A 27,673-nucleotide genomic window follows, 5' to 3' on the forward strand; every position below is an offset into this window, starting at 1 on the left:
TGTGTTTCTCTTATTAAATATCAAAAGTTGAGAATAAATGAGAAAAAAAATACTCTACTCTCTGTATCTGTGCTCCTTGAATAGTTTGTTTTCTCTCTTGTACATAGTTTCCCTACTTTCCCATTTGTTTTGTCTCCCCTTGAATATCATCACATCGTCGATCTCCTTCTCTTGTGAGGATAAATTCAATGAAGCATACATCATACATGTATGTGAAAGAAAATATGGTTTAAGTGTTTCACGAGCTCTGTGTTTTGAGAATAACCTCTAAAATGAGGGCACTTAGCCTGTTTGAAAACACCATTCCTCTATATGATTGGCACTGATTGAAATTCAAGATTGATGAGGGGGCGGCAGAGCTTTTTATTTTGCCCGCTCCAGAAATTATTGTCCTTTGGGCTATATACATGTAGTCATGGTCAATAAAGTGCACTAATTGATTTTTTTAGCCTCAAAACTATTTTAACTAGGCCATGGTATCAGATGTTACTGTATCATCACAAAAATACACAATACAATGATTGATGATTTTTCTATTCTTTTTTTATAGAGGAGGAAAAACAATTCTAGGAGGAATATGTGCGAAGAAAAAAGAGTATTTTATTGGGTCTTTGACATTCTTTTAAGATAATTGGCACTTGTTTTGTGTCTTTTTTCGCCCTGACATATGTTGATTCTTTCCTTAATTGATTCATTAGAGCTTGTTTGATTAAATTAGTTCTGCAGAGAGACATAAATTAATATTTTATGAGATGCATGCTTTTGTAGAATAATTCTTGTCTCTAGATTTCATAGTATGCTTAAAGGGGAAGTACATCCAAACAAAAATTTCATTGTAAAATTAGAGGAAAAATTACTAACAAATATTGGTGAAGGTTTGAGGAAAATTCATCAAAGATTAAAGAAGTTATTAGAAGATTTATTTGTTGATTTGTTACATCATATGCGGACAGCTTTCCAAAGCAGTGAGATGTCATTTTCTCATAAAAATTGTGAATTGTTTTTATTGTACATATATCAATAAAAATCATTCCACACCCAATCCGGAAAGGAAAAAAAAAATTAAAGTTGGAAACTTGGAATCATAAAACAAATGCATTACATAACATATTGGGCAGCTGCTCTCATATGATGTCACAAATCTAAAAATTCAAATTCTAATAACTTCTTTTCATCTCTAATAGACTTTTCTTAAACCTTTAAAAACTTTTTTAAAATATTTTTTTGGCAATTTTACAAAGGACTTTTCATCAGGGTGAACTTCACCTTGAACACCAACATACATGTATGTACATATATACAATACAGTATTTATCTACATTTATCACTTTCCATCCAAGTGTAGTAAAACTGAAAGGGCACCCGGTAGGAAGGAATTCCTTGAATACTCAAACACCTGATTCAGGTAGCCATGCTAAAGCCAGGGTAATAGTATGCAACGCTTTATAGAAACATTGTATGAAACACTATATACATGTTAATGTTGCATAATTTTATTACATCATTATAAATATGGAAGGTTGACGAGAGCAAGTTTTAAATGTAAAATAATAAGATTTTAAACAATAAAAAAATAGGCATGGACAGGAGAATATCAAACAAATATTTTAAATGGCTGCTGCTGAATTGACACGGACTACAACTGAAAATGATCTTTGTCCTCTTTTTATTTTTTTCTTTAATACAGGTATGAGGGTATGGAGTGACCCATTCAAACCTCGAGCTGATTCTAAATGAAATCATGAAATCCTGTGGAAAATGTAAGAAAAAGAAACTATGGACAAGAACCCTAGAAGCAATTGTCAGTATCATGTGACATGATCAGATGGAACATAACACAAGTGATAATGAAATGCCTGAAGGAGAGAGGAATGTGATACTCTAGAAGCGGACGGACGAGATTCTCTTGAAGGACTTCAGGCTAGACATTGCCATCAGGATTCATTGTTTCATGAACAAAAATGAAAAGTGAATAATTTATGAGGATTATTATGAATATTATTATGGCCCGATAACAATGCAGTGATATTGAGAGGTGATAATTTGTCTTTTGTTTAATGTGAAATGTTCATGTTCCATGACATTTGCTCCTGGGGGGGCCACTTCCATTGACGAGTGGATACCATGCCGACCATGGGGTCTCGAAAAGCACCCTAAACACGTATTTTCCATATTCTGAAAATGCACCCCTTATAACAAGTATTGGCGTGTGAAACCCTACCCTTAATAAGTATTGGAAACAAATGATGCTCTATGTGCCAAGTATTCCATGAATTGACCCCTTAAACAAATAGATACAGCGATATTTTTTTTTGGTTTTGTCACGGATGTCGGTCGTCGGTTTTACCTTTACCTACATCATTGGGTTTAGTAAAGCCCCACCTCCCACATCTCGTGCAAATCGTACTCTTAACACGTAGTGTCGACTCTTGGGGCAAAAAGTACATCCTTTATAAAACATTTTAGTCTTAAATTTTTACACCCTCGTAAATTTGACCCTAAACACGTAGCTTTCCTAGCGAAAATAGATACCCTTTTTTCATTATTTTAGTGTTTTTGACACCCTTATTACGTTACGTATATAACGTGCCCTATCTTGAAAAAGGCATCCTTTTTATGTGTTTTTTGGGTCGCGCATGGTATCCACTCGTCAATGTATATGGCCCCCCCCCCCCCCCCCCCGGGCATTTGCTCTGGCAACAATTGCTCCGCTTAATTCCACACACTCATGGAATGACCAAATTCAACCCTGGATTTAACATTATACCCTTTCCTATGCCTAACTCTAAAACCCTATTGCAACCATAACCCTTACCCTACATCTTAGATGAACTAAAACCCGGAGCAATTGTTGCAGGAGCAAATGTTGTGTCGCTGATTTTCATGGGAAGCTGTTACTTTTTTTTTTAATGTTCATTTTTATTGGGCAATTCAGTATCATGATATACAGGTATGGTAATTTTTGTCATTGCACATTACACCTACGTTTTACCATGGGGTACCTTACCATTGAGATATTACTACAGTGATAATATGACGATCTCACTTTTATAGAGAGCATTTAGTTGCTGTCTCACGTCTCAGCTAGTTTATACGTGTATGGAGATGTCTCTGCAACATCTATTGAAAACGAGGTATCTCTGGGAAATCACATAACTTAGATCAAATATTCATATTTGAAGAGGAAAAAAATCAAAGATATTTCCAGCGGTACTCCAGAAATCTGTATAGCTTTACACCTCTTAAACTGGTGCAGTTGTAGGAAAGATGTCTCTCCAGCATTGCCATGTTTTCATGGAACTTTTAAAATTATCATTATTATGATAAATTGTCATTTGTTAGATATATTCTTAATCATGAAATATATTAAAAAGTCAGATATTTTATATCTCATATGATGAGATGAAGTTTTATGGAAGTAACTGAACTCTAAAAGTGAAACTGGTATTTGAAAGCTTTGTTTTTCCTCTTTACATTAATGTGACATGTATTGTGATTATGTAATCATGGCAGGTGCATGTAACCCTGAATAAAGGGCAAATCAGAAGTGATTTGTAGCAAATACTGAATTGTTATCTAACCAGCCTCTATTTCTTTTGAATATGCAATGTCTTTTACTTTTGGTCCAGGTGTGAATAGTGTTTGCATAAAGTGAAAAGTTTGAATTTTCAATAAGAAATTAAACCAACACCTCAAACTAGTTTATACATATCACATGTGTTCATCTATGGTAGAAAATGATCATTGATAACATAAGAAAAGTGATTTTATATTGACTTATTGCAACTCCTGTTCATCTTATTCATGTGTACCTGTAAAGATGCTGTTAGGGGTTTGCTTGAATTTTCTCCCGTTTATTATTTCCTGCTCCCCTTCTCTCAGTCTGCCATACATTTATATTATTTCATCCCTATCTCCCTCTTTAATCTGCAAGTCATTTACTCTCTGCCTGCCTGCCTGCCCCCCTCCCCATCTCTCCCTTCCGTCTCTCTTATTATTGGAATGGAATAAGACTACAGTATAAAGACAACTTTGCTCAACTCAAACCTACTGCAACCAAATATGTAACACGTTTTTCCTTATCTGGGCCCCGTCTTACAAAGAGTTACAATTGACCTGATCAATCACAACTATGGAAAGCCAGCAATGTCAACATCTATTATACATGTTTGTTCAAAATATTTTCTAGATATACAATGTACAATCATACATTCATCATTTTCTAGAAAATTCAGTGTGCTTCTCTTTTTTTACAAAGGACATCGTGCAAATTTCTTTGAGGAAAAATGATGACATTGTTAGATTTCCATACAGTTTAGGTTGATCGGATCAATCGTAACTCTTTGTAAGACCGTGCCCCATGTCTAGAAATTTGTTTTAACTCGAGGCAAATATTTGAATTCCAGAAAGTTAACTAATGAAAATTTACCTGTATAATGCTCATCTTTAATAGACAGTGGCATATTGTCATAAATAAACATAATGGGTGACAACACTGAATTTACATTTTTCTTTGCTTTATTAAATATGATAACAAGTACATGTATAGATCTTTTTTCTTCATATAAATAACTGTATATTGCAAAAGCATGAAATTTTGCTTGTAGATGATTATTAAAAACCATCTATACCACCAATATCATTTCAATAATATACGATCATTTGCATCATTGAGAAAGGAAAAACTTTCAAAATCCATATGCATTTAAAAAAAATTGATCGAATATAATAATTTCTTTAAATGGTAGCAATAATTTACAATTTATTGAAAGAACATGGGAAAAAAAAGTTCTCATTAAAAAGTATGTCCCTCCACTCCCACACAAAAAAATAACTCAGAAATTTGAGTCAACAGCACAGGATGGAATAAGGATGATGATGACACCTGACGAAAATAAGAGAACTTGGCCCATATTTTGAACTAGGTCGGGGAGGGGGATGAGGGGATCTAAACTATGGTCTAAAATTGTGGTTAAACTATGGAAAGCTGTCTGTGACACAATTCTCTTGCAGAAGCAGTTCAATTTGTGACCTGCCACTCCAAAACCAACAATAGGTCGACCAAAATGAATATTGAGATTTTTATTGAGCTTGAAAAGTTATTTCCTAAGCTTTAAAATGACATATACTATGTTAAAATTGACCAACAATAACCATTACAAGTACTTGATTGAATGAGAGGAAATTCAGCAAGAGCTTAAAAAATAAGGAGAAAACAAGGTTTGAAGTTTAGGGTTCACTCAAGCATGAGATGTGCATACTGTGTTATCTCAGTGAAACTTCCAAGCAGTCTGAAAAAGAAGAAACTCTTGTATCTTTTCTTTTATTCAACTTCACAACTTCAAAATTTTACAGTATGAAGAAGAATTGCTCTTTCAGATAAGCTATTTTTTAATTTTTGGTTTTCGGAGACTAAATTACTATTTTGGCTATTTACAGAGAACCTTACCTGGCAACTTATTGGTGGGTTTGGAGTGGTAGGTCACTAATTTTTTATTTTTTTTTTGGATTTTGGAGATAAAATTACTATTTTGGCTATAGACAGAGAACCTTACCTGGCAACTTATTGGTGGTTTGGGGGTGGTAGGTCACATTTGTCAGCACATTTGGTGCTCAATTCATTGTTCATATCATATCTTCCGCAATTTAATAATGAGCAAATTAAACAACAGTAAACAATTTTTACATGTTTGGCTTGCCATAATTTAGCCACATCTTCAGAATATGGGCTAATAACAACTGAAACCATGGGGAGGGGGAATCAAAAGTTAGAAAAATGAAACTCCTGGTTGATTATTCATAAACTACAATTAATACTTATTCATAAACTACAATTAATACTTCTACATGCCATGTTTGATTTACTCATGCATTCATTAAAGATTTACTAGTAGTGCATTCACATGCTGTATTAAACTATGTCCAATTAACTACAAGTTAAAGATCTTTGTACACTGGTAAAAAGCAGGTTTTCAATGGAATCATTGTGAAGTTTGTATTCATATCATGATGGGATAGGCAAATAGCACAAGCAAGACATACACATACATTTCAGTCTCACCTGGCTGCATTATGTAATATGTTGCAAAAGTGTGTGATTTTTTACAATGAAAATGTAAATAAATCTTTTTAACTTATGACCATAAAATGCAATAATCCAAGATCACTATAAAAGGTCATGGTCATTGATACCCTATCTATCAGCTGAATGTGCCCTAAATGGCCTTGCAATTTTCATTGCCCCTTTTAATTTTTCCTTTTAGCTGGAATAAAGAAATAGAAAAGTGGCTTTGCCATTAAAATATATGTAATGACATTCAAGGCCTGCAATTTGATAATGCTGCCACCATCAGAAAAGTAATGCCCAAGCCTTACTTATTCTATGCAGGTGAGACAATGAATAATTTCATACTTAATTTTACACTGATGTTGTCAAAGTCATTAACTCTGATCCTGCACATCTTTTTTAATAACACATTTAAAAAGACATAATACCACGACAATATAAACATTCCCAAGGCCTTTTAAAGGGAATCATACCCAAAAAAGGTTTTTAGAGGAGGAATACAAATCAGAGAAGTAGGTGAAAGTTTGAACAATATCGGACAAGAAATATGAAAGATATGATTTTTAAAGTTATACAAATTTGTAAGCACTTGTACGTATGGAGACTTCAAGTTGGCCACATTGGTACTGTCATAGTGATGTAGGGTGGGGACTACTCTTCCACTTGTTTTAAGTCAGAGAATGGCTGAAATGTTATTTCTTCAAAAGCTGAACTTCATATGGTACATATCTGTCTGAAGACATAAACAATATGCCTCCTGTGTTATATTTTGATTACTGCTCAGCGGAATAGGTACTTATGAGAAGATCACACAACCTATGGGATAGTTGTCTCTACCACTTGTTAAATTAATTACTGAATTGCCAATTTTAAAATGACAGTCTTAGTGTTCTCATAAAAACATCCATAATTTTGTTGTTGTCACTTCAAAGTTTACAAGAGATACTTATTATACCATCAAGAGGGGGGGGGGGGGGTACTCAAAGATACCATAGTTATGTCTTGTGTTATAGAACCATTGAACAAGAGAAAGAATGACAATTCAGTTGAACTTCAATTCATTATTTGCTTTCCAATTCATGGATATCCAGCAAGATCTTCAGGTAATTCTCAACTAAGCAAAAGAAAAAACGCTTATAATCTGGATAACATACTGACACATAACTTTAGGTGAATGCAAATTAACATTTCTAATAATTGAAAGTTATCAATTCAGATGTCTAATTTGTGTACACGACACTGGCCAATATCATATTGTGTTCACTCACGTATGAATGAGTGAGTATATATATATGTATATATATTTTTTTTCGTTTTGGTATGTGACAGAAGAGATTTAAAAGCATCTATCAACTTTGAAATGTCTTGTTCAAATTAAAATATAATTATGGCAGATTTTCTAGAGTATAATTCATGTTTTTCATACACACTGTATAAAGCAATGAGATGAGGATAGGACGTGGGGGTGGGCAATTGGTTGAGATTGATTATGCATTCTGACCATTTCCCTTTGACGCTGGTGAGTTGGATTGGGTGATGGGGGGTAGGTTTTATAGAATTTTAAGGCAGTTTCTTCTCTCATTTCAAACCTCAGCTTTTGACAATAATAAAATATAACTTGACAATATGACCCAAATTTCCCACATATCATCGTCAGGAAGTTTCAATGTTGGAATATTTCAAAGTTCAATCATGCAACCCTTAACATATTGCTCCATGCATGAACTGGCAAAGAAAGATGTTCCCAGCGTTAGCATCTGTCATGAGCTGAGATCTGTCTTCACTGATGAGAGAATAGCCTAGCTGTCATGACTGGATTAGGCACCAAGCCTACTAGCAATGCAGATTGGTCCTTTCAGTTGGGAGGAGTGGCCAGTTGACCAATCAGGAGAGAGAACACTTAGAATCACTTTCAGACTCTTGCCGTTGCTGTATGGAACAGAATCAACATTATTGAGCAGAATTAATAGACCTCCTGTGTAACAAATCAAAATAACGAAAGTGGGAAATATAAAAACATGCAAAAATAAAAGTATAAAAAAGTACAGAAAATAGTAATTAAATAATTTTTAAAAACTACAACATCCCAAAATGCAATATTTCTACACAAAAAAAAAATAAGAAACCGGCATTCTCAAAAAGTTATGTGTATCAATATTGAGAAGTAACCCCCCGCCCCACCACATAATCACACCTGAACTAATAAATGAGAACAAAAAGGCATTCATTTTACACATTTTTGGACATGACATAACTCTTGCAACTTATGAAGAAAATAGTACGGTAATTAGTGTTGATGTTTCCATCAAGTTTGTTCAATTCAAACAATTATCCACAAATTTTGAATATTTCATTAAACAAAGACATGAATTACTGGTCATATTTCCTAGACACCATCGCAGCAGCATTACTGACATTATTCGCTAATTTGAAAGAACAATTCGGATTGGTTCCTAGTCAGTCTACTGAGAAAAATGCGCATGCAATGATGATCGTGATAGGCCATTTCATTTAGCGATTAATAGCTAACCTTTGTATTACGGGACCCTGATATCAAAATAATATTGTTCAGGTTATTATTATGAAACTCTGAATATGGACTACATAAAATCAATAACCCCATTTCAAATTAATAAATTCTGGAGCACGAATCCGAGAATTCCATCTTCTTACCTGCCGCCTGCGACGATTCCTCTCTTCCTCCTCGCTGGCAGCCAGTGCCCTGGCTAGTGCAAGGTCTTCATCCTCCTGCTGTAGTGACCTTGGATTCACAGGTGGCCTTGCTGGCTTGGACGATTGGTTCTCTTCTGCTAATGACATCTGGATGGCCCTAGCCATTGCCTCGTCCTCTGACTGAATCAAAGGAGAAGGATTAAAACAAATGTGGTTTTATTGTACTTGATCTTGATGATGATCATGAGCAGCATTTGTATAGTGCCATTCATCTGTAAATACATTCAAAGGCGCTGGACCCCCAAATATGATATGGGTTAACTTCTAAGCCCAGACTCAACAAATATCTAATGTGACATCATTATTATTTCCCTTGTTTTTTAATTCCTGACACTACAGCTATTTTGCCCCCCCCCCAAAAAAAAAAACCAAGTGGAGCGCCTCTGGCAGTCTCACCTGCATCACGCGATTCAATATAGCAGCAGTGCTGACTTTGAAAACTACTATAAAGTAATTATTCACAAAAATCACCATTCATATACAATACTACGTTCATTGACAATAAATGACATTTGACCTTGATCATGCAACCTAAGACTTGTCAGTGATACTTGATTACCCCTATATCCACATTTTATAAACTATGTATCTATCTACAACAGTGCTCTCGAGCTTTTCGACGATATCTACCGCTACGAATGTGAGAAGTGCAAGTCCCGACAACAGGATAAATATCGCAAGATTAGTTCAGAGGGTAAGGATGTTTCCGTATGTGCCGATACTAACCCTCGGGTCGGCAATTTGTCTAAACGCAAACTGACTTCTGATGAGAGTGCGCTGCTCGCCAAGGGACTTAACTTTTCAGTAGCCCCGAAGCGTGTTCCCGCTACCGAGATTGTTGCAAAGGTGGAATCCTCCATCCGTTCGCTTGATGCCAAGAACATCGGCTCCGTAAGAAGAGAGATAAATGCTATCCTCTCCTCCGCCGAACCGCCTAAACCTAACATTACTCCCGGCATGCGCAAAGCCTTGAAATCGCTCAAGGAAGACGAGTCTATTATGATTTTACCAGCAGACAAAGGCCGCGCCAGTGTTATTCTGGACACCGATGTCTACCGCGCCAAGATGTCCGAGTTAATTGAATCCGGCCCCTATCGCGCTATCGGGAAGGACCCGACCGATCGCCTCTCCCGCAAGCTTTCCACTATTCTTCGCGGCTTTCACAAGAATAGTGACATCGATGATTCTACCTACCGTAAGCTAAAACCGTCGCAGAAGCAACTGCCCAGGATCTATGGACTACCTAAAATCCATAAAGCTGACATTCCGCTCAATCCAATTGTATCATGTGTGAGTTCGTTTGCTTAAAACACGTCTAAGTATCTTGCTGATATTCTTGCTCCCTTAGTCGGTTCCAATGGACATGCTGTCCATAACTCTGCATCGTTTGTTGATTTCCTGCGCAGCGAAACCATACAGGAACATGAGGTCATGGTTTCATTTGATGTGGTGTCATTGTTTACCAATGTACCCATCGACGCCGCATGCAAGGTCGCACTTAGCAGACTCGAACGTGATGAGAGTCTACCCGAGCGCACACAGTTATCTCCGACCCAGGTAACTGAGCTTTTGAGTTTTGTTTTGCAATCTACGTATTTCATGTTTGCCGGCAATTTCTACGAACAGCAAGGAGCCGCCATGGGTAGCCCTGTTTCCGCAGTGATCGCTAACCTGTTCATGGAAGCCTTTGAGGAACGCGCACTGAGTATTTGCCCACCCGACTGCGCCCCTAGAGTTTGGAAGCGATACGTACATGTAGATGATATGTTTATTATCACGCATAGATCCGCCGCCAATGACCTTTTGAGCCACATGAATTCGCAGCAGCCATCCATCCGTTTCACCATGGAGATGGAGTGCAACGAGCGCATTGCCTTTCTAGACACTATGGTGCACCGTGACACCAGCGGCTGATTGTACACCACCGTATACAGGAAGCCCACGCACACCTATCAGTACATTGCTTATGATTCGCATCACCCGAAGTCCGTTAAGCGCGGGGTAGTGAAGTGTCTTTATGACAGAGCTTCACGCATCGTTACTAAGCCCCATTGCACAGCTACAGAGAAGCAACACATCACCTCGGCTCTTATTTCCAACGGTTACCCGCGCTCCTTCGTTAACCGCGTCGCTAAGAAGAAGAGCGCTACGTCCGAACAGCCTACGCAATTTAAATCCGCTATAGTAATCCCGTTTGTTGATGGTATCGCGCATCTTCTCCGCCGGCGCTTAGAGAAGCATGAAATCCGAGTTATATTCAAGTCCGACAGCATCCGCAGCCAGCTGGTCCGTCCGAAAGACCGCCCGATCCCCGACAGACGCGATGGGGTTGTTTATAAGATCCCATGCTCGACTTGCGACAAAGTCTACATCGGTGAGACTGGTAGACCTGTGGGGGAACGCATGAAGGAACATCGCCGTGATGTTCGGCTTAGGCACACTGATAGCTCTGCTGTTGCAGAACATGCTTGGGACTCCGATCATCCACCTAACTGGGATGAGGTCAGCTGCATTGCTAATGATAGGCATTGGTATACGCGGTGCATTAAGGAAGCGATTCAGATCCGTTTGCACCCGAGTAATATCAACAGGGACAGCGGCATTGAGATCCCTGATGAATGGTTACCTACCATCCGACGGCATACTGCATCCACCGTTCACAGCGCGGCGCCCGCACCAGCGGGTGCCTGACACCAGCGCGGATGCTGATTGGCCGGCTGCATCAGCCAGTCACAGCGCGTGGTGCACGCTCCAGCGGGCACCAAGCACCAGCGCGGACCCTGATTGGCCAGCGGCATCGGCCAATCACAGCGCGACTCACGCCCGAGTGGAGCCAGACAATAGCTCCCGACGCTATATAACCCGTGCGCAGCAGCATCTTTGCTCATTGCCTGACGAAGTCTAGCAGCTTGCAGACGAAACGTCGCTTTCCCACTACGTTTGCTACATCGTGAGACAACTGGTTATTTCTTCTACTCAACCCTTCACCACGATGAACCTCTTCCACATCATAAATCTATAAACTTTGAAATTTATGACAGCAATCTAATAATTACCTCCAAAATGGCCAAAGTTCAATGACCTTAAATGACCTTTGACTTTGGTCATGTGACCTGAAACTCACATTAGATGTTAAATGATACTTGATTACTCTATGTCCAAGTTTTTTTAACTAGATCCATACACTTTCAGAGTTATGATGGTTATTCAACAAATACCCCCAACATGGCCAAAGTCCATTGACTTTTGACCTTGGTCATGTGACCTGAAACTCTCACAGGATGTTCAGTGATACTTGATTACTGTTATGTCCAAGTTTTATGAACTAGACCAATACACTTACAGAGGTATGATGGTAATTCAACAAATACCCCCAACATGGCCAAAGTTCTTTGACCTTAAATGACCTTTGACCTTGGTCATGTGACCTGAAACTTGCACAGGATATTCAGTGATACTTGATTACTCTTATGTCCAAGTTTCATGAATCAGATCCATAAACTTTCAAAGTTATGATGGTAATTCAACAGATACCCCCAACATGGCCAAAGTTCATTGACCTTTGACCTTGGTCATGTGACCTGAAATTCGCACAAGATGTTCAGTGATACTCGATTACTCTTATGTCCAAGTTGTATGAACTAGACCAATAAATTTTCAAAGTTATGATGGTAATTCAACAAATACCCCCAACTTGGCCAAAGTTCATTGACCTTAAATGACCTTTGACCTAGATCATGTGACCTGAGACTCGCACAAGATGTGTAGTGATACTTTATTACTCGTATGTCCCAGTTTCATGAATCAGATCCATAAACTTTTAAAGTTATGATGGTAATTCAACAAATACCCCCAATTTGGCCAAAGTTCATTGACCTTAAATGACCTTTGACCTAGATCATGTGACCTGAGACTCGCACAAGATGTGTAGTGATACTTTATTACTCGTATATCCCAGTTTCATGAATCAGATCCATAAACTTTTAAAGTTATGATGGTAATTCAACAAATACCCCCAATTTGGCCAAAGTTCATTGACCCTAAATGACCTTTGACCTTGGTTATGTGACTCAAAACTCAGGCAGGATGTTCATTAATACTTGATTAACCTTATGTATAAGTTTCATGAACTAGGTCCATATATTTTCTAAGAACAGGTTAACATTTTGATGTTGATTCCCCCAACATGGTATAAGTTCATTGACCCTAAATGACCTTTGACCTTGGTCATGTGACTCAAAACTCGGGCAGGATGTTCAGTAATACTTGATCAACCTTATAGCTAAGTTTAATGAACTAGGTCCACATACTTTATAAGTTATGCTGTCATATCAAAAACTTAACCTTCGGTGTTGACGCCGCCGCCGTCGGAAAAGCGGCGCCTATAGTCTCACTCTGCTTGGCAGGTGAGTAAAAAAACCCACAAAGCTCATCACTTGATCATGGGGCTGATTTTAAATCTTGATTACATTAATCATCACGTGCAATCACGTGTACAATGTATGATCACTTGAAAAGTGTTATGCTACTGACCACTGGTGAGTGTTTGTAACAAGATACACATGCTATAATGACCTTGATTGGACATTGCAATTTAGTGACTGAGTGCAGACCACTGTGTTGATGTAAAGTTTATTTTGAAGTCAAGGTACTGACTATTGAGAAAGGGAAGGATCAAAATTCCTTGATGATCTTACCATGCCTGCTTGCATTGTACTATCTACACCACGTTGTCTTCCTGCTAACATTCTCTCTCTCCTCTCTCTGCAGAGAAACAAAAAGGAATTCATTTTCGAAAATGAGATATTGAATGATTTCAAGACTGGTATTTATATTGAAAGGGTAATTGAAGCACCATGAGCATCTACTTGAGATTGTCAGTGCGCTACATAAATTTCATGTATTAGTATTATTCTATATTATAAAACAGGTTCAAGGATGTAGCCAATATTGAATGCATATATATACAAGCCTTGTGGTCATGCTTTGATTCTAAGCAACCTCCCAGCCATGCATTCTTGTGCAGAACTGTGCCTTTTTGAGATGCCATCTGAAATATGCATCTTTATTAAAGGACAAGTCCAACCCAACAAAAAGTTGATTTGAATAAAAGAGAAAAATCCAACAAGCATAACACCGAAAATTTCATCAAAATCGGATGTAAAATAAGAAAGTTATGACATTTTAAAGTTTTGCTTAATTTCACAAAACAGTTATATGCACATCCTGGCTGGTATGCAAATGAGGAGACTATGATGTCATCAACTCACTATTTCTTTTTGATTTTTTCTCTATTTATTCAAATCAGCATTTTCCTGTGGTGGACTTGACCTTTAAAAGGAAAGGCATGCTGGCGTTTACTTATGCGCACATATCAGATGGGCTTTGATGTCATAATAGAAAACAGGTGTGACCTCTTCATCTGTGTGATCCTCAAAAATTTAGAGAATTCACACAAGCTTTCCACTACAAATTCATATTGCTGACCTGTTTTATAAAACAAATAATGCACATTTTAATATTTGTGATGGTAGTGATGATGCTGGCATCTCAGGTGTTCGCAATAAGCTTGCAGTGCAAGCGCCTCATGCATTAGCATCTTGCAAATGTCTTTGAGTGCCCTACATTGCCATTACACATTCATAAATGTGCATTATATGAATATTACTACATGTCTAGCATAGACCCTGACAATTTCAATGCCAAGTTTTACAAGTATCTCTAACCCCTACGGTGTAATACAACCACTATCTACATCTAATTGTAACTTTTTCTTCATGGTTTGCCAGAATAACACATTGATCTTCGTATATATTATGGCCCGTATTCTGAAGTCAGGTTTAACTTAGACCATGGTCTAACTCTGTGCTAAAATTATGGGAAGCCAAAAATGTCAAATTTTTTATTAAGTTACAAGTAAGTATTCTAATGTTTACTGTGCTCTTTCCTGATTCATCGATGGTGAAGACAATCATCTATTTGTACTTCCTAGACAATTTATTTATTTATTTATTTATTAACAATATTTCAACAGGATACCCAATCAACATAAAAATTGCTCTCCCGTGGGGTCCTGCATATTAAAAAAACAATCACAATATATCTTGTTATACACAGTAGAATTAACATGAGAAAATGTACATACATTATGATAGAACATAATAGTTGAAGTCAAATATAAACGAAACTATAAATAACTATTAACTACGCACATCATTAGAAAGAAGGGTCTGTACATAGAACATAATAATCGAAATTGACATCGGAGATATCTACTATTGGAAAAAGGCTGCAACTGGATTTAAAGGTTATCTTTTAAATATTTCTTAAAAATTGAGAGGGAATTTATGTTTTGAGATTCAGGTTGAAGACTATTCCATAATGAGACGGCTTGATAATGAAATGAGTGTTTGAATGATTCAATATGACATTTGGGGAAGTGTAACTTATTTTGTGAGGAACTTCTTGTACAGTGTGAGTGAATTTCTTTTCTAAAAGTAAATAGTTTGGACAGACATGTGGGAGCAATACTTTTCATACATTTGAACATTAAAATAAATCTGAAAATACGAAATCATTATGAATGATTTGAGAGCCAAATGAGCTAAAATATGATATCTTTACTGTTAGTGATTTATGTAACAATTGGCTATCCATACTTAAACCCTGCCAACCTTCTACAGAAAAAAGTATTCTTAGAAGGAAAAAAAGTATTTTTTGACAAAAAAGAGTAATTTCAAAAATTTGTCTCAATGTAACGAGATCAGTGAAAAAGCACGTAACATGACTCTACTTGAGAACTTGATAATTCATCATTTTAAACATGTGCCTCGAGGCAAGAATTCACTTGTTATTTTCATACAACAGTTCCTGGCCCGACAGTGATTTTCATCGGTCTGGGACCATCGGACCGGCGCTAGTGTCACGTGCTGTGCATAATCCATACTTCATGATTGGAAATTTAAAAAAAAGGAACAAATCATACAAAAAAAGTATTGGCGTATTCATAGCAAAAAAGAGGAACAAATACTCTAAAAAGGGAACGGTTGGCATGCTTAAGCCACAACTTTAAACCCGAGTTTAAGTTAAACCTGACTTCAGAATACGGGCTTTTATGTTTAACATCAGGCCCGGAAAGAGTATACAGTATTTGTTTTTATTCAAATCCATCTTCTCAATTGCATCTGTTAAAATACACTTTGACATAGGAGAACCTATCAAAATGTCAAAATTTCACTTAATCAATAAAAAAAAAGAATTACACTTGCAGTTGGAAGGGTTACATTGAGCCAAATGAAACTATCACAACCTACCTGTCAAGATCTCTTCCCAGTGCAGTCAAAGAGGAAGCAAGGGTTACACTGACCCAAATGAAACTATCACAACCTACCTGTCAAGATCTCTTCCCAGTGCAGTCAAAGAGGAAGCAAGGGTTACATGGAGCCAAATGAAACTATCACAACCTACCTGTCAAGATCTCTTCCCAGTGCAGTCAAAGAGGAAGCAAGGGTTACATGGAGCCAAATGAAACTATCACAACCTACCTGTCAAGATCTCTTCCCAGTGCAGTCAAAGAGGAAGCAAGGGTTACATGGAGCCAAATGAAACTATCACAACCTACCTGTCAAGATCTCTTCCCAGTGCAGTCAAAGAGGAAGCAAGGGTTACATTGACCCAAATGAAACTATCACAACCTACCTGTCAAGATCTCTTCCCAGTGCAGTCAAAGAGGAAGCAAGGGTTACATTGACCCAAATGAAACTATCACAACCTACCTGTCAAGATCTCTTCCCAGTGCAGTCAAAGAGGAAGCAAGGGTTACATGGAGCCAAATGAAACTATCACAACCTACCTGTCAAGATCTCTTCCCAGTGCAGTCAAAGAGGAAGCAAGGGTTACATTGAGCCAAATGAAACTATCACAACCTACCTGTCAAGATCTCTTCCCAGTGCAGTCAAAGAGGAAGCAAGGGTTACATGGAGCCAAATGAAACTATCACAACCTACCTGTCAAGATCTCTTCCCAGTGCAGTCAAAGAGGAAGCAAGGGTTACATGGAGCCAAATGAAACTATCACAACCTACCTGTCAAGATCTCTTCCCAGTGCAGTCAAAGAGGAAGCAAGGGTTACATGGAGCCAAATGAAACTATCACAACCTACCTGTCAAGATCTCTTCCCAGTGCAGTCAAAGAGGTTTGCTGAGGCCTATTCCTAGAAGAAGATGATGATGAAGGCGCTGGTCTATTATTGACTTGTTGCCTATCTATTGCAGCTGCCCTAATGAATGAAATAACAACAGGATGTTGAATGTATTGTCGTACAACCATCAAATTCTAAGTGTTTGAATTATTCACATGTATTATATCAGGGGAAAATTTATTTTCTCAAACGGGGGGTTCATGTTTTGAGTCGGTTCACTTTCATTAAATCCATGGTAATTGGGTTTTTTGGTACTGTTTTATTATACAGAGATTATCTTTGGACAGTTTGGGGCCCATTCACCCTCAGTTAGCAACCATGTATCTTTTTCACTAATTCAATCACAGAGTAATACAATTTGCAGGGGACATGTTTTTCCCTTAGAGATTTGCATACATGTATCTTTTGAAACCATGTTTGCAACAATGAAAAGAATGTAATCTTAAATATTTATCTGGCTAAAAATATTTGAAAGACATATTTCTTCTTTTAAACACAAGTATTTTGTATAAAAACACTGTAAATACTATAAATCATAATAATGATTAGCATTATGGAACATACACATGTATACATTATAGAGCTTGATATATATTTTTGTCTTAATATGAATGATTCAAAACACTGCTCATTATTAATCCAGCTAAGCGCAGCTATCATAATCAGGCATTCAGGCATTCAAGAAATTTCTCCCAATCGGGTGCTTTCTAGGTGAAGAGTGGCAAATATAGATACACATGTTGCCAAGTGAAGCAGTGGCTTTTAACCTCAGAAAATTTGGTTCAAAGTCTTGGGACTTATCCAGTGATCCACACATTAATCAAGGTTGTAAAATGTATAAATTTTTTAGTATTTGACACAATGGTAATCATCATTTAAGATCTCACCCTTGTTTCGATACACTTTTGCCTGAGTTTTGGAAGCCTTGACAATCATGGTCCACAGTATGCCGATGCTTCAAACAGAAGTTCTTATGACAGGAGGAACATAAAACTGGAACAAGCTAATTAAAAACAAAAATAAAGATAAATCGAACTTGTTACCGTTAATACTATTTTGACACCCAAAATAGTAATAATAATAACTAGAGATGCTCGGCAGGTCGCGCGGCCGAGCACATGTATCCCCCGAACCCACCGCGTCATCTGTCATTGCGATATATAGAGCTCACACAGAAATTTGACAAATGAATACAATTGTCATAGCGACAATGACCCTACCCACATTTTGCCTGTGGGTACCAAATTTGCTGACAATAATATGACGTAGCAGCATGACTCTGCAGAACCTAAAGTATTGTCCAGTATCACCTGTTGGGGAATACAATTATAGAGTAATCTGGATATATTTTGTAAAACTAACCCTAAGACCCCCCACAAAAAATGATAGGCATCCTCACTTCACCTTCTAATATTGCTTCTGTGTGCCAACTGTTATGACAAACTGGAAAAAAAGCAGAAGTTACAGGTTTTACCAAATTTTCCACAAAAATATGGTTACCATGGCAACCATGTCTCCATCCAATCCAAAATTTGCTTTACCATAATGGACCTTCATGACAAATTTGAAGATAATTGGAGAAGAAATGCAGCCAGGAGAGCACTCACAAGGAAATCTCTGCTACTTCAAAAAAAACTTGTTACCATGGCAACGATGTCTCCGCCCACACCAAAATCAATAGGCGGCTTTGCTTAATGGACCTTCATGCCACATTTGAAGATGATCGGAGAAGGATTGCAGCTGGTAGAGCGCTCACAAGGACATCTCTGCTATTTCCACAAAAACTTGTTACAATGGCAACGATGTCTCCGCCCACACTAAAATCAATAGGCGGCTTTGCTTTACCATAAAGGACCTTCATGCCACATTTGAAGATGATCAGAGAAGTAATGCAGCTGGTAGAAGGCTCACAAGGACATCTCTGCTATTTCCACAAAAACTCTTGTTACCATGGCAACGATGTCTCCGCCCACACCAAAATCGATAGGCGGCTTCGCTATACCATACTCAACCTTCATGCCAAATTTGAAGATGATCGGAGAAGAAATGCGGCTGATAGAGCGCTCACAAGGAAATCTCTGCGGCGGCGGCGCGACGAGGCCAAATCCATAGTATCCTCCGAACTCTGTTCGGGGGATACAATATTAGAAATAATGATAATATTAATAATAATAATAATAATATAGAGTCTATGTAATTTATTAGGTGCCATATCCATCTCGTAAGAGATGCTCATGGCGTACAAGTGATGGGGGAGCAAATTAAGTAGCATAACAAATAAAAAATCATTGACAATATGAGTTACAGAGGTAAGTTTTTAGCTTAATCTTAAATCTTTTGACATGCTTGCTATCCCAAACAACCAAATCAAAGTGATAACCATTAAAAAAATATATATATTATCTATTTTCCACATTTCAAAGTCAACATATTGAAACAACAAAACTGGGATGTGAGTCAACACAAGTAACAACAGCTGAAATCAGCTAACGGTTAAAAAGTTGAACTCTCACATGCCTTAACAAATCATTTACAAAGAGTATCACAAATGAATGCATAGCAGAATAGATGAAAAATTACACAATTTATCTTTTTATAATTAATTTAAATTCATAGGCTTTTCAAGGTTACCCCAATTTGCTATTAGAAATAATGAAAGAGGGGAAGGGGATAATAATAAAGACATGGCATGCATTTTCAAGCAACAGCAATATTCTACAGCACGCTGTATGTCACATTGTACATGTGCAGGATACGTACTGAACATTTACATAAGTATGAATTGTGAATGTACATGTAACTGGGCATCACCAAACTTCATATAAAATTATAAGCATGATGATTCATTCAGTTCCATGACATTTGCTCTGGCGACAATTGCTCCGCTCTCATCCACACATTAATCGAATGACCAACTTCAACCTTGGGTTTAACATTATACCTTACCCTAAACCTAAACCTAATCCCAATCCTAACATGAAACCCTAACCCTAAATCTCAGACAAAATAAAGCCTGGAGCAGTTGTAAGAGGAGCAATTGTCATGCCACTGATTTATTCACCCATTAAGTATTCACCAAGACAAACTCACTTCTCTTTGCTTGCATCCTTTCTTGGTACACCGGTTGGAATAGACCTTTCTCTTCTTGACAGCAGGGTCAGACTGGCACTCACGGTCTATATGATCGGACACGCCTATATCAGGGGCTTCCCCTCGCTTCACTGGTACAGGCTTATTACACAGAGGGCACACCGGGACTTGAACATCCTTAAAATTATAAAACAAGAAAATTACATGTTATGATTGGTATTAAAAGATCATACCAATGAATGTATGTTACCCTAGTTGAACAATGACCACACACTGCTTACTCACTCACTATACTGTACATCAACCTGCATATCAAAAGGCTGTCTCCAAAATGCAAAATGATTGATATGACATAGGATAAAAAGGAATATTTCGATATATACTCAAAGAAACTCAAGGAATTCTAAAATGGGACCATGTTTTGCTATAAAAAATGTAGTAAAGAAGCATTCTGAAGAGTTTTTTAGGCTGAAATTCTAAGTAAGTCTTAGTTTACAATGGGATTAACTTACAAGAAAAACATCAACTGATTCATAGTTGTAATATTAAAAGTAGTAAAGAAACACCATACATGTAATTCAAATTTGTATAGTACACACAATACAGTACTAGAAAAGGGCATTTTTATCTGTATGTAATATCGCATAATTTTAATCATGTAAACAAATAAGTTACATAAAGGAATCTTACCTTCCTAAAACCCGCTGCACACTTATGCTGGTCATACCTAATGTGGTCCTTGCTAAAATTAGATATAGAAAATCAAAAACTTTGAACACCATGGAATGAAGAGTAAAATTTGCAAAGAAAAATACCAACATATGTTTTGTAAACATATATGGAATAGAAATGACTGTGCGTTGACTTAAAGGGGGGGGGGGACTACTGCTCAATTTTACAAAGAAATTGACTGTTGACATCATGGAATGCCTTCATCTTATTCACATTCAGAACTAGATTAATCAAAACAACATCCACTCACTCATTGAAGGTTGCAAATTTCTATTTTTTTCATAAGTCAGAAAGAAGATGAATTATCCACTGGCTGCTTCACATCACAATACTTCTAAGAAATCCTTCTGTATTTAAACATATACTTTTTGGTTTCAACTCCTACGCAGATGGCTACCCATCTCGCACATAGTGTGAGAAACCTATATTCCATTACTGCAAAAAAAAATTCCTTGAAATACTGGGATTCCATTTTAAATAGACTTTTATTTTGTTATGATATCACACAGAGGTGGTGTTGATAACAAGATTCTCATTATTTTCAAAACTTAAATCATTCAAAGTAGAATGTAGGTTGAAAAGTGTATTAATGGTAAAAATCAATTATCAATATCAACTTTTGGGCATACACGTAGGTCCCCTATACAGAGGGGAAGAATGTCTGCAGAGTATGGAGAAGTGGAAGTGAAGCTAGACAACTACCATTTAATACAAACAAACAATGAATCAGAGACTGGAACCTTTGGCCTAAATATACATCAGCCATGTTGAATAGTACTCATCATTTAGTCAGACTGAGCCCCATAGCATGGAACTTTGCAATTGATCACAAGGCTTTTTTCTACCATTGATTACCTTGATCATCGTGTATGATCGATCCATTGACTCAGCTCCAAGATCAATCACTAAGCTTTATGTTTCAGGACTCTGAACTGCTAAAATTTGTTCCTATTAAAACCAGAAGCAACATTTTTATCATACATAGTAATGCAGACAGAATGATTAACATAAACATTACTCTATTCAACATTCCTACATGTAGGCCTACTTCTTAAAGAAGAGAATCACAGACCGCTCCAAATGTTTTAATCATCTGATGAAGATCAAACTTCAAACAAATATCGTATGAAATTACTTACCAGAAAATATTTGAGCAGGAATCACATTTCATTGGGAGAAAATCTGCAAATGAAAAGAGAAAAAAAAAATCAAAATATCATTTATTGTGAATCATGATGGAAAATAAGGACAGCCTTAAGCGCAGCGTTAACATACATGAATAAGGCATTGACCAGTAGTAAATTGTGTCTCACCCGCCTGCGAAATAAGAAAAAAGTTCTAGAAAAGTTTCCATCTAAAGTTGCCACACGCCAAAATTTATACACATCTGATGTGCCCTAGAACCCTTCATGACAACTATTACTGTATTGCTCATGGGCAAGTTAAATTGTCCTAGCCATAGCCAAATCAGCCAATATGAGAGACAATATTCAAAACATAAAGTAGGAAACAATCTCTCCCTTTTTTGAGACTTTTGGTAAGCAAAAAAAAAAAACATTAAACAATAAGTATGCAATTTTTCCAAACTGAAATTTATTCCATGCCTGCCATCAGAAACCTGTATTGCGTGAAGATGAGAAACTATTTTTTGAATGAAAACAAAAGTAGATCTATGGTGAATTTTTCAAGTAAACTTGAAAAGGTGAAAGGGGGTAAATTTCATAAGATATCTGCTAACCACATTTTTAATTGGCATGAAGGTAATATAATACTAGTATTTATCAGAGATTTTATTTACATCTAATCTCTGGTTTGTTTTTAAATTTTTCATTTTCAAAAACTCATTCTATTAACTTAAGCTGGAAAAAAAACTTGGGCTAAACATCAAATTTAGCACATTTTTGGCAACCCTGTTTCTTAAATTTGGGCAAAGCCTCAGTGTGCCCATGATTCCGCATTGAACTGCCAAACTTTGGCAGTTCAATTGATTTTTTCTTGTTTTTGTTAGATGAAATCCTGTCTTTCCTATTGGGAGTGATACTGCCTGTGTGTATAATAATGTGATTGGTACATTAATAGGATCATGATTCACGCGCTGGCTTATGAAAATAAGAGTGGTTCTTAAATCTTGGGATTCAGAGGCATTATTTCATACTTTTTTCTTTAGTTACAATATTATTACATGTATATTTATCTCTTAAAATTTTAAAATAAGATCCCTGAATTTGTTTGCTTTAAACCTCAAGATGAGTAACAGACCGGTAACAAAGAACTTGAATATAACATGCATTGCTATAATTAAGAAAGGTAAATCTATACTCATTTTTGTAAGTGGAGGTTCTGTTTTGGAACATTCTCTATACTATACTCTTCATGCAATGTTGATTTGAACATTTACTACGTTTGACCGTAATTCTCATGATTCATTTGTATTTTTTGTTGATTACGTTGCTATATTTTCAATAAATATTTAATTAAAAAAATACAGCTAGTCACTCGAGCACGTACAAGATACTGCCAATGAATATATCAAGCTAGTATCAAGCTGTCTGTGCCTTATACTGCTACTGAAATGATATTTTTCTGTTAGCTTACAGGCGGGGGTTGTCACTATGTCTTATTCTGTTTCTGCTTTTATTTTGATTTTTTTTTTTTGGGGGGGGCAGTTCACCGAGCTAAGTCTAATTCAACAGGACGTGTACACTCCTGAACAAATGATATTGACATTTTGAATAGATTGTTTATTTAGATACTTGGGGTGTGGTAAAGTGTGCATGTACGTAATATTGTGGACATAAGGGGCATCGACTCATATGTTTTGGATAGGGGGGTAAAGACTTTTTTTTTTAAATGGTGCCAGCACAAATTTTTCACGCAAAGCACAGCAAAAAAATGACAATTTTGTATCCTTATAGGATACTTTTTTTTTCCAAACATAATTTGTATAGCATTTTGGTCTATCATGAAAAATTTTGAAAATGTAAAATTCAATCATGACTATATATCAGGACCCTGGGAACGATTTTAGAAGGGGTGCTGAAGTGCATGCACTTGACCAAAAAAAAAAGGTTCACTACAAAATGAAGGTGATTTCGGTCCCGAGAAATTTGACAAGCAAAAAAATAAATGAATATATGAAACTAAATTAAGGTAAATTTTGCTTGATTTCTCCATTTTTTAACACCTACTGGAATACCTGAGGTGCTGCCTATACACGAAGCACCCTCAGGAAAATCTTAGACGTGCTGAAGCACCCCAGCAACCCCGCTCCCCAGGGTCATGCTTTATATCAGATAAAGCGTCCTACAAGTGCTTTTATGAAATAACCTGATCTTAAATTGAACATAAGCCAAGTAGTAGGCTACCTATATAAGAAAAATAAAACTTTACTCTACCCACAACCCAGTGGCTGATCTATCTCCATCGATCCCTGTAATTGGGCTGCCAAGTAAAAATTAAAAAAAAGTAATGACCTATATTTTGAATCCTTCATTTTATGGTAAAACTTTCTTTTTTGCTTGTGAAAAAAAATATTGGTACCAAAATGACCTTCATAATCTAGCCTTGAGGACTCCATGATCATATTTTTTTATGATTTTGATATTGTCATTTGATCATGAAGCCTTGAACCGCCTGCCACATCAATACATATAAGAGACACATGTACAAAGAAAGATGGAATTCCCTAGGATATCCACCATTGAAGATAGAAATCACGTAAATGTTTGTGATTTTACTTATCTATACACCTTCATACGCCTATAAATGCGTATGAAGGTTAAAAAAATTTGTTAATAAAAAGGTAAAAAATGTGAGGTTTCTTACCAGACCGATCTTGTGTAGATCCCTCGATCCATTTGTACACCAGGCAAATACAATAGGCTTGACCCTTGAACCGCTTATGTATGACATACCTTCGATTAACGATGTTACAAAATGCCGATTTGAAGAACAATTTATACATAAAAATTATTAACAAATAATAAAATTTGAAACTTGATTAAAAATAATTATTATAATATTAATAATTATTTATAATCACGTATTAGATTTTATTATTATTATTATCGATTTTACGAGAGAAAAAGAAGGGGAAAAGGTAAAAATTTAGTAGAATTTGTCAAAATTGTTTTCACTCGACCCGAATCCTGCGGAAAAACAGTTGTTCATACCAAGAAATCCGATAGGAAACGGCTTTAGAACAAATATCGGCCCAAATATCCATCGTCAATCGTCAAATCATGTGCCGGAGCTCGCAGTTGAAGTAGTGAGGAGATCATTTTGTATGTTGACATCATAGAACTGATTTGGAAGAGTCAAAATATTTCGCAACCGCAACAAGAATTGGCCGTAAACTTGTGTATTGCGGGTGGTCGGTTTCAAAACAAGGGTGCAAATGAGCAAATGTAAAATTTAATACGTGATTATAAATAATTATTATTATAATAATTATTCATAATCACGTATTAAATTTTGATATTTGTTAAATAATAATTTGTATCTATAAATTGTTCTTCAAAACGGCATTTTGTAACATCGCTAATCAAATGTACGTCATATAAGTAACGAAGCGGTTCAAGGGTCAGACCTATTGTATTTGCTTTGTTGACAAACGGATCGAGGGATCTACACGAGATCGGTCTGGTAAGAAACCTCAAAATTTTCACCTTTTTATTAACCAATTTTTGGAACCTGGCTTCATACACATTAGGCGTTTGAAGGTTCAAATATTGACAATAAAATTCACACTTATAATATTATAAACCGATTTCACCCTGTAAATATATGGATTTCCTAGGGAAATCCATCCGGGTGTGGAGGTCTCGCTTATGGCTATGCATGTATGGCAGGCGGTTCAAGGCTCCATGATGAAGAAGTATATGTCAAAATATTTAAAAAACATCATCATGGAGTCCTCAACTTCAAGGCTATATACCGGTTAGACAGCTGGCAGCCGTCTGTTTCGAGGAGTTTTTTAAACATTTTTTTATTTTTTTAATTTCTCCTCGTACACAGACGGCTCGCTATCGTGCAGCCACCATTAGGGGACTTACAATGCAAAATCCCCCCGTCGGGGCTCGTCGATTTTTGTCTTTATTTCATAAAAATATATAAAAAGAACTGTACCAAAATGAAGATTATTATTCTGTTTTGGCCTGAGATGCACCGAAACGGTGAAAAATAAACTAAAAGGGGAAAAAACAGTATTATGAGTATACCCAGTTGTTGTGTGTCCGGACAGGTTATGTGTCCGGACGATCAATTTTAGAAAGTCATTTGGAAAAATTTACAAGCGAAGTGTCATCAATTTTTAATTTTAGTACAAAATGTAAGGAAATATTATAGAGAACAAAATATAAGATGATTACAACTATTGAATTCATATTTTTAGTGTAATCCAAATACAAAAAAGAAGGCTTCAAAAATATAAAGTGTCCGGACACCCGACCCCCCCCCCCCCCCCCCCCATCCTACCGGTAGTTACTTCGCCTTCGGCTGTCGCGCAACTTCACTTCCCAGTTTTATCCGAACTTAATACATACCGTAAACATACCTGGTATGGCGATTGAGTCCCCTGTACAGATCGCGCTAGAACTTCGGTCTCTGTATTTGGTGAGTGGAGCCAACAGAGTTCAGCGGAACAACCAACATAACAGTATTAACACTAGTAACACTCAGTAACAGAGACCGAAGTTTTTGGTCTATGACTATATTAGTATATACCGGTACGGTACGGTACTGTGGTCCCACATGTTCTAAAAAATGTAAGATAAAAATATTACGAATAGGCCTACACGATTTTACATTGTTTCTGATATATTTATGAGAGTTAAATTTCAAACCAAACCTTACCCAATTGATTACATGTTGATTCATGGCAATTCTGACCGAGATTGGGAAACTCCATCTTCACTTTTGACAGGAATAACGTCGACTAAACTTTTAAATTCGGAGCTGTCCGCTGGAGAAGCAGAAAATCCAAAACGGTACAATTCTGCTGACGTCACGCCTGTGTTGTCGTATGCAAATATATCACGTGAGCGGGGATACCCTCCAAACGTCATGATCTAAATATAGATTTGATCTCGAACTCGTTGGAATCGACGAGAACCATGACAATGCAATATAAGGTCCTCCATAAACATGATAAAAACCCAGGGACGTCTCCCTGACGTCCCTGCTCTAACCACTCCACCCACCCCTTTTCCCTTTCTCTGCCCCCTTTATGAAAGCATCAAAACATTAGTGATGGGAAGTACACAAAGTACGCATATTAATTCGAGTTGCCCCAAAGAAAGATTGTTGCTTTTCTGTTTTCAATGTTTTTTTTTTTTTATGGGTACCGCTTGTTCGTAAATTATTAAAGAAAACAATCTACCCCCGCCCCCCAAAAAAAGAATTTTCAAACAATAAACCTATCAGGGACAGGGTAATCGGGTGCTTAGTGATATTAACCCAAACATTTTCAGAACAAATAAAAATGGAGAAGTTAGAAAAGGGCCGTAGCCTACATAAAGTGGTGAAAACTATTTTCAGAATAATATTATGTTAAAATCTATTACAAAACGATTTTTTTTTAATAAACAAGTTTTGCTCGCTTGTTTTTTTTTTTTTTTTTTTTTTTTTTTTTTTTTGCCCTATATTTACCCCCCGAGTCATGCATATATATATATATACACTAGGCAAAAAAAGTTCTTGGACACTCAGAAAACTTAAAATATTTCATATAGATATTTGATTAAAGGCAAATTATTGTATGTCAACATGACCAGACAATATTCCTCTTCCAGTATGACATGACATTTTCATGTTAACAGTCATGCATGGGTGGTTAAATGTTTTAAACAATAG

The 27,673-nt window shown here is 36.6% G+C and overlaps 1 protein-coding gene across 3 annotated transcripts; it reads right to left on the reverse strand.

The window, feature by feature from the left end:
* Positions 1-4,415: 4,415 nt before the first annotated feature.
* On the reverse strand, positions 4,416-26,841 carry LOC129261095 (AN1-type zinc finger protein 2A-like). Of its 3 annotated transcripts, none has more exons than XM_054899138.2 (9): positions 26,675-26,841; positions 21,961-22,003; positions 20,780-20,831; positions 20,090-20,266; positions 17,887-18,002; positions 16,961-17,077; positions 13,498-13,564; positions 8,741-8,920; positions 4,416-7,996 (listed from the first exon to the last, which is right to left on the reverse strand). In XM_054899138.2, exons 1-9 carry the CDS (start codon positions 26,727-26,729, stop codon positions 7,952-7,954), a joined length of 852 nt encoding a protein of 283 aa, XP_054755113.2. In that variant the 5' UTR covers positions 26,730-26,841; the 3' UTR covers positions 4,416-7,951. The 3 variants fall into 3 exon arrangements, with proteins under 3 accessions (XP_054755113.2, XP_054755114.2, XP_063955310.1); XM_054899139.2 differs by having other exon boundaries at positions 4,416-8,042; positions 26,675-26,835; XM_064099240.1 differs by lacking the exon at positions 16,961-17,077 and having other exon boundaries at positions 26,675-26,821.
* Positions 26,842-27,673: the final 832 nt, after the last annotated feature.

This window comes from Lytechinus pictus, chromosome 5 (assembly GCF_037042905.1).
Source record: "Lytechinus pictus isolate F3 Inbred chromosome 5, Lp3.0, whole genome shotgun sequence".
Taxonomy (NCBI): domain Eukaryota; kingdom Metazoa; phylum Echinodermata; class Echinoidea; order Temnopleuroida; family Toxopneustidae; genus Lytechinus; species Lytechinus pictus.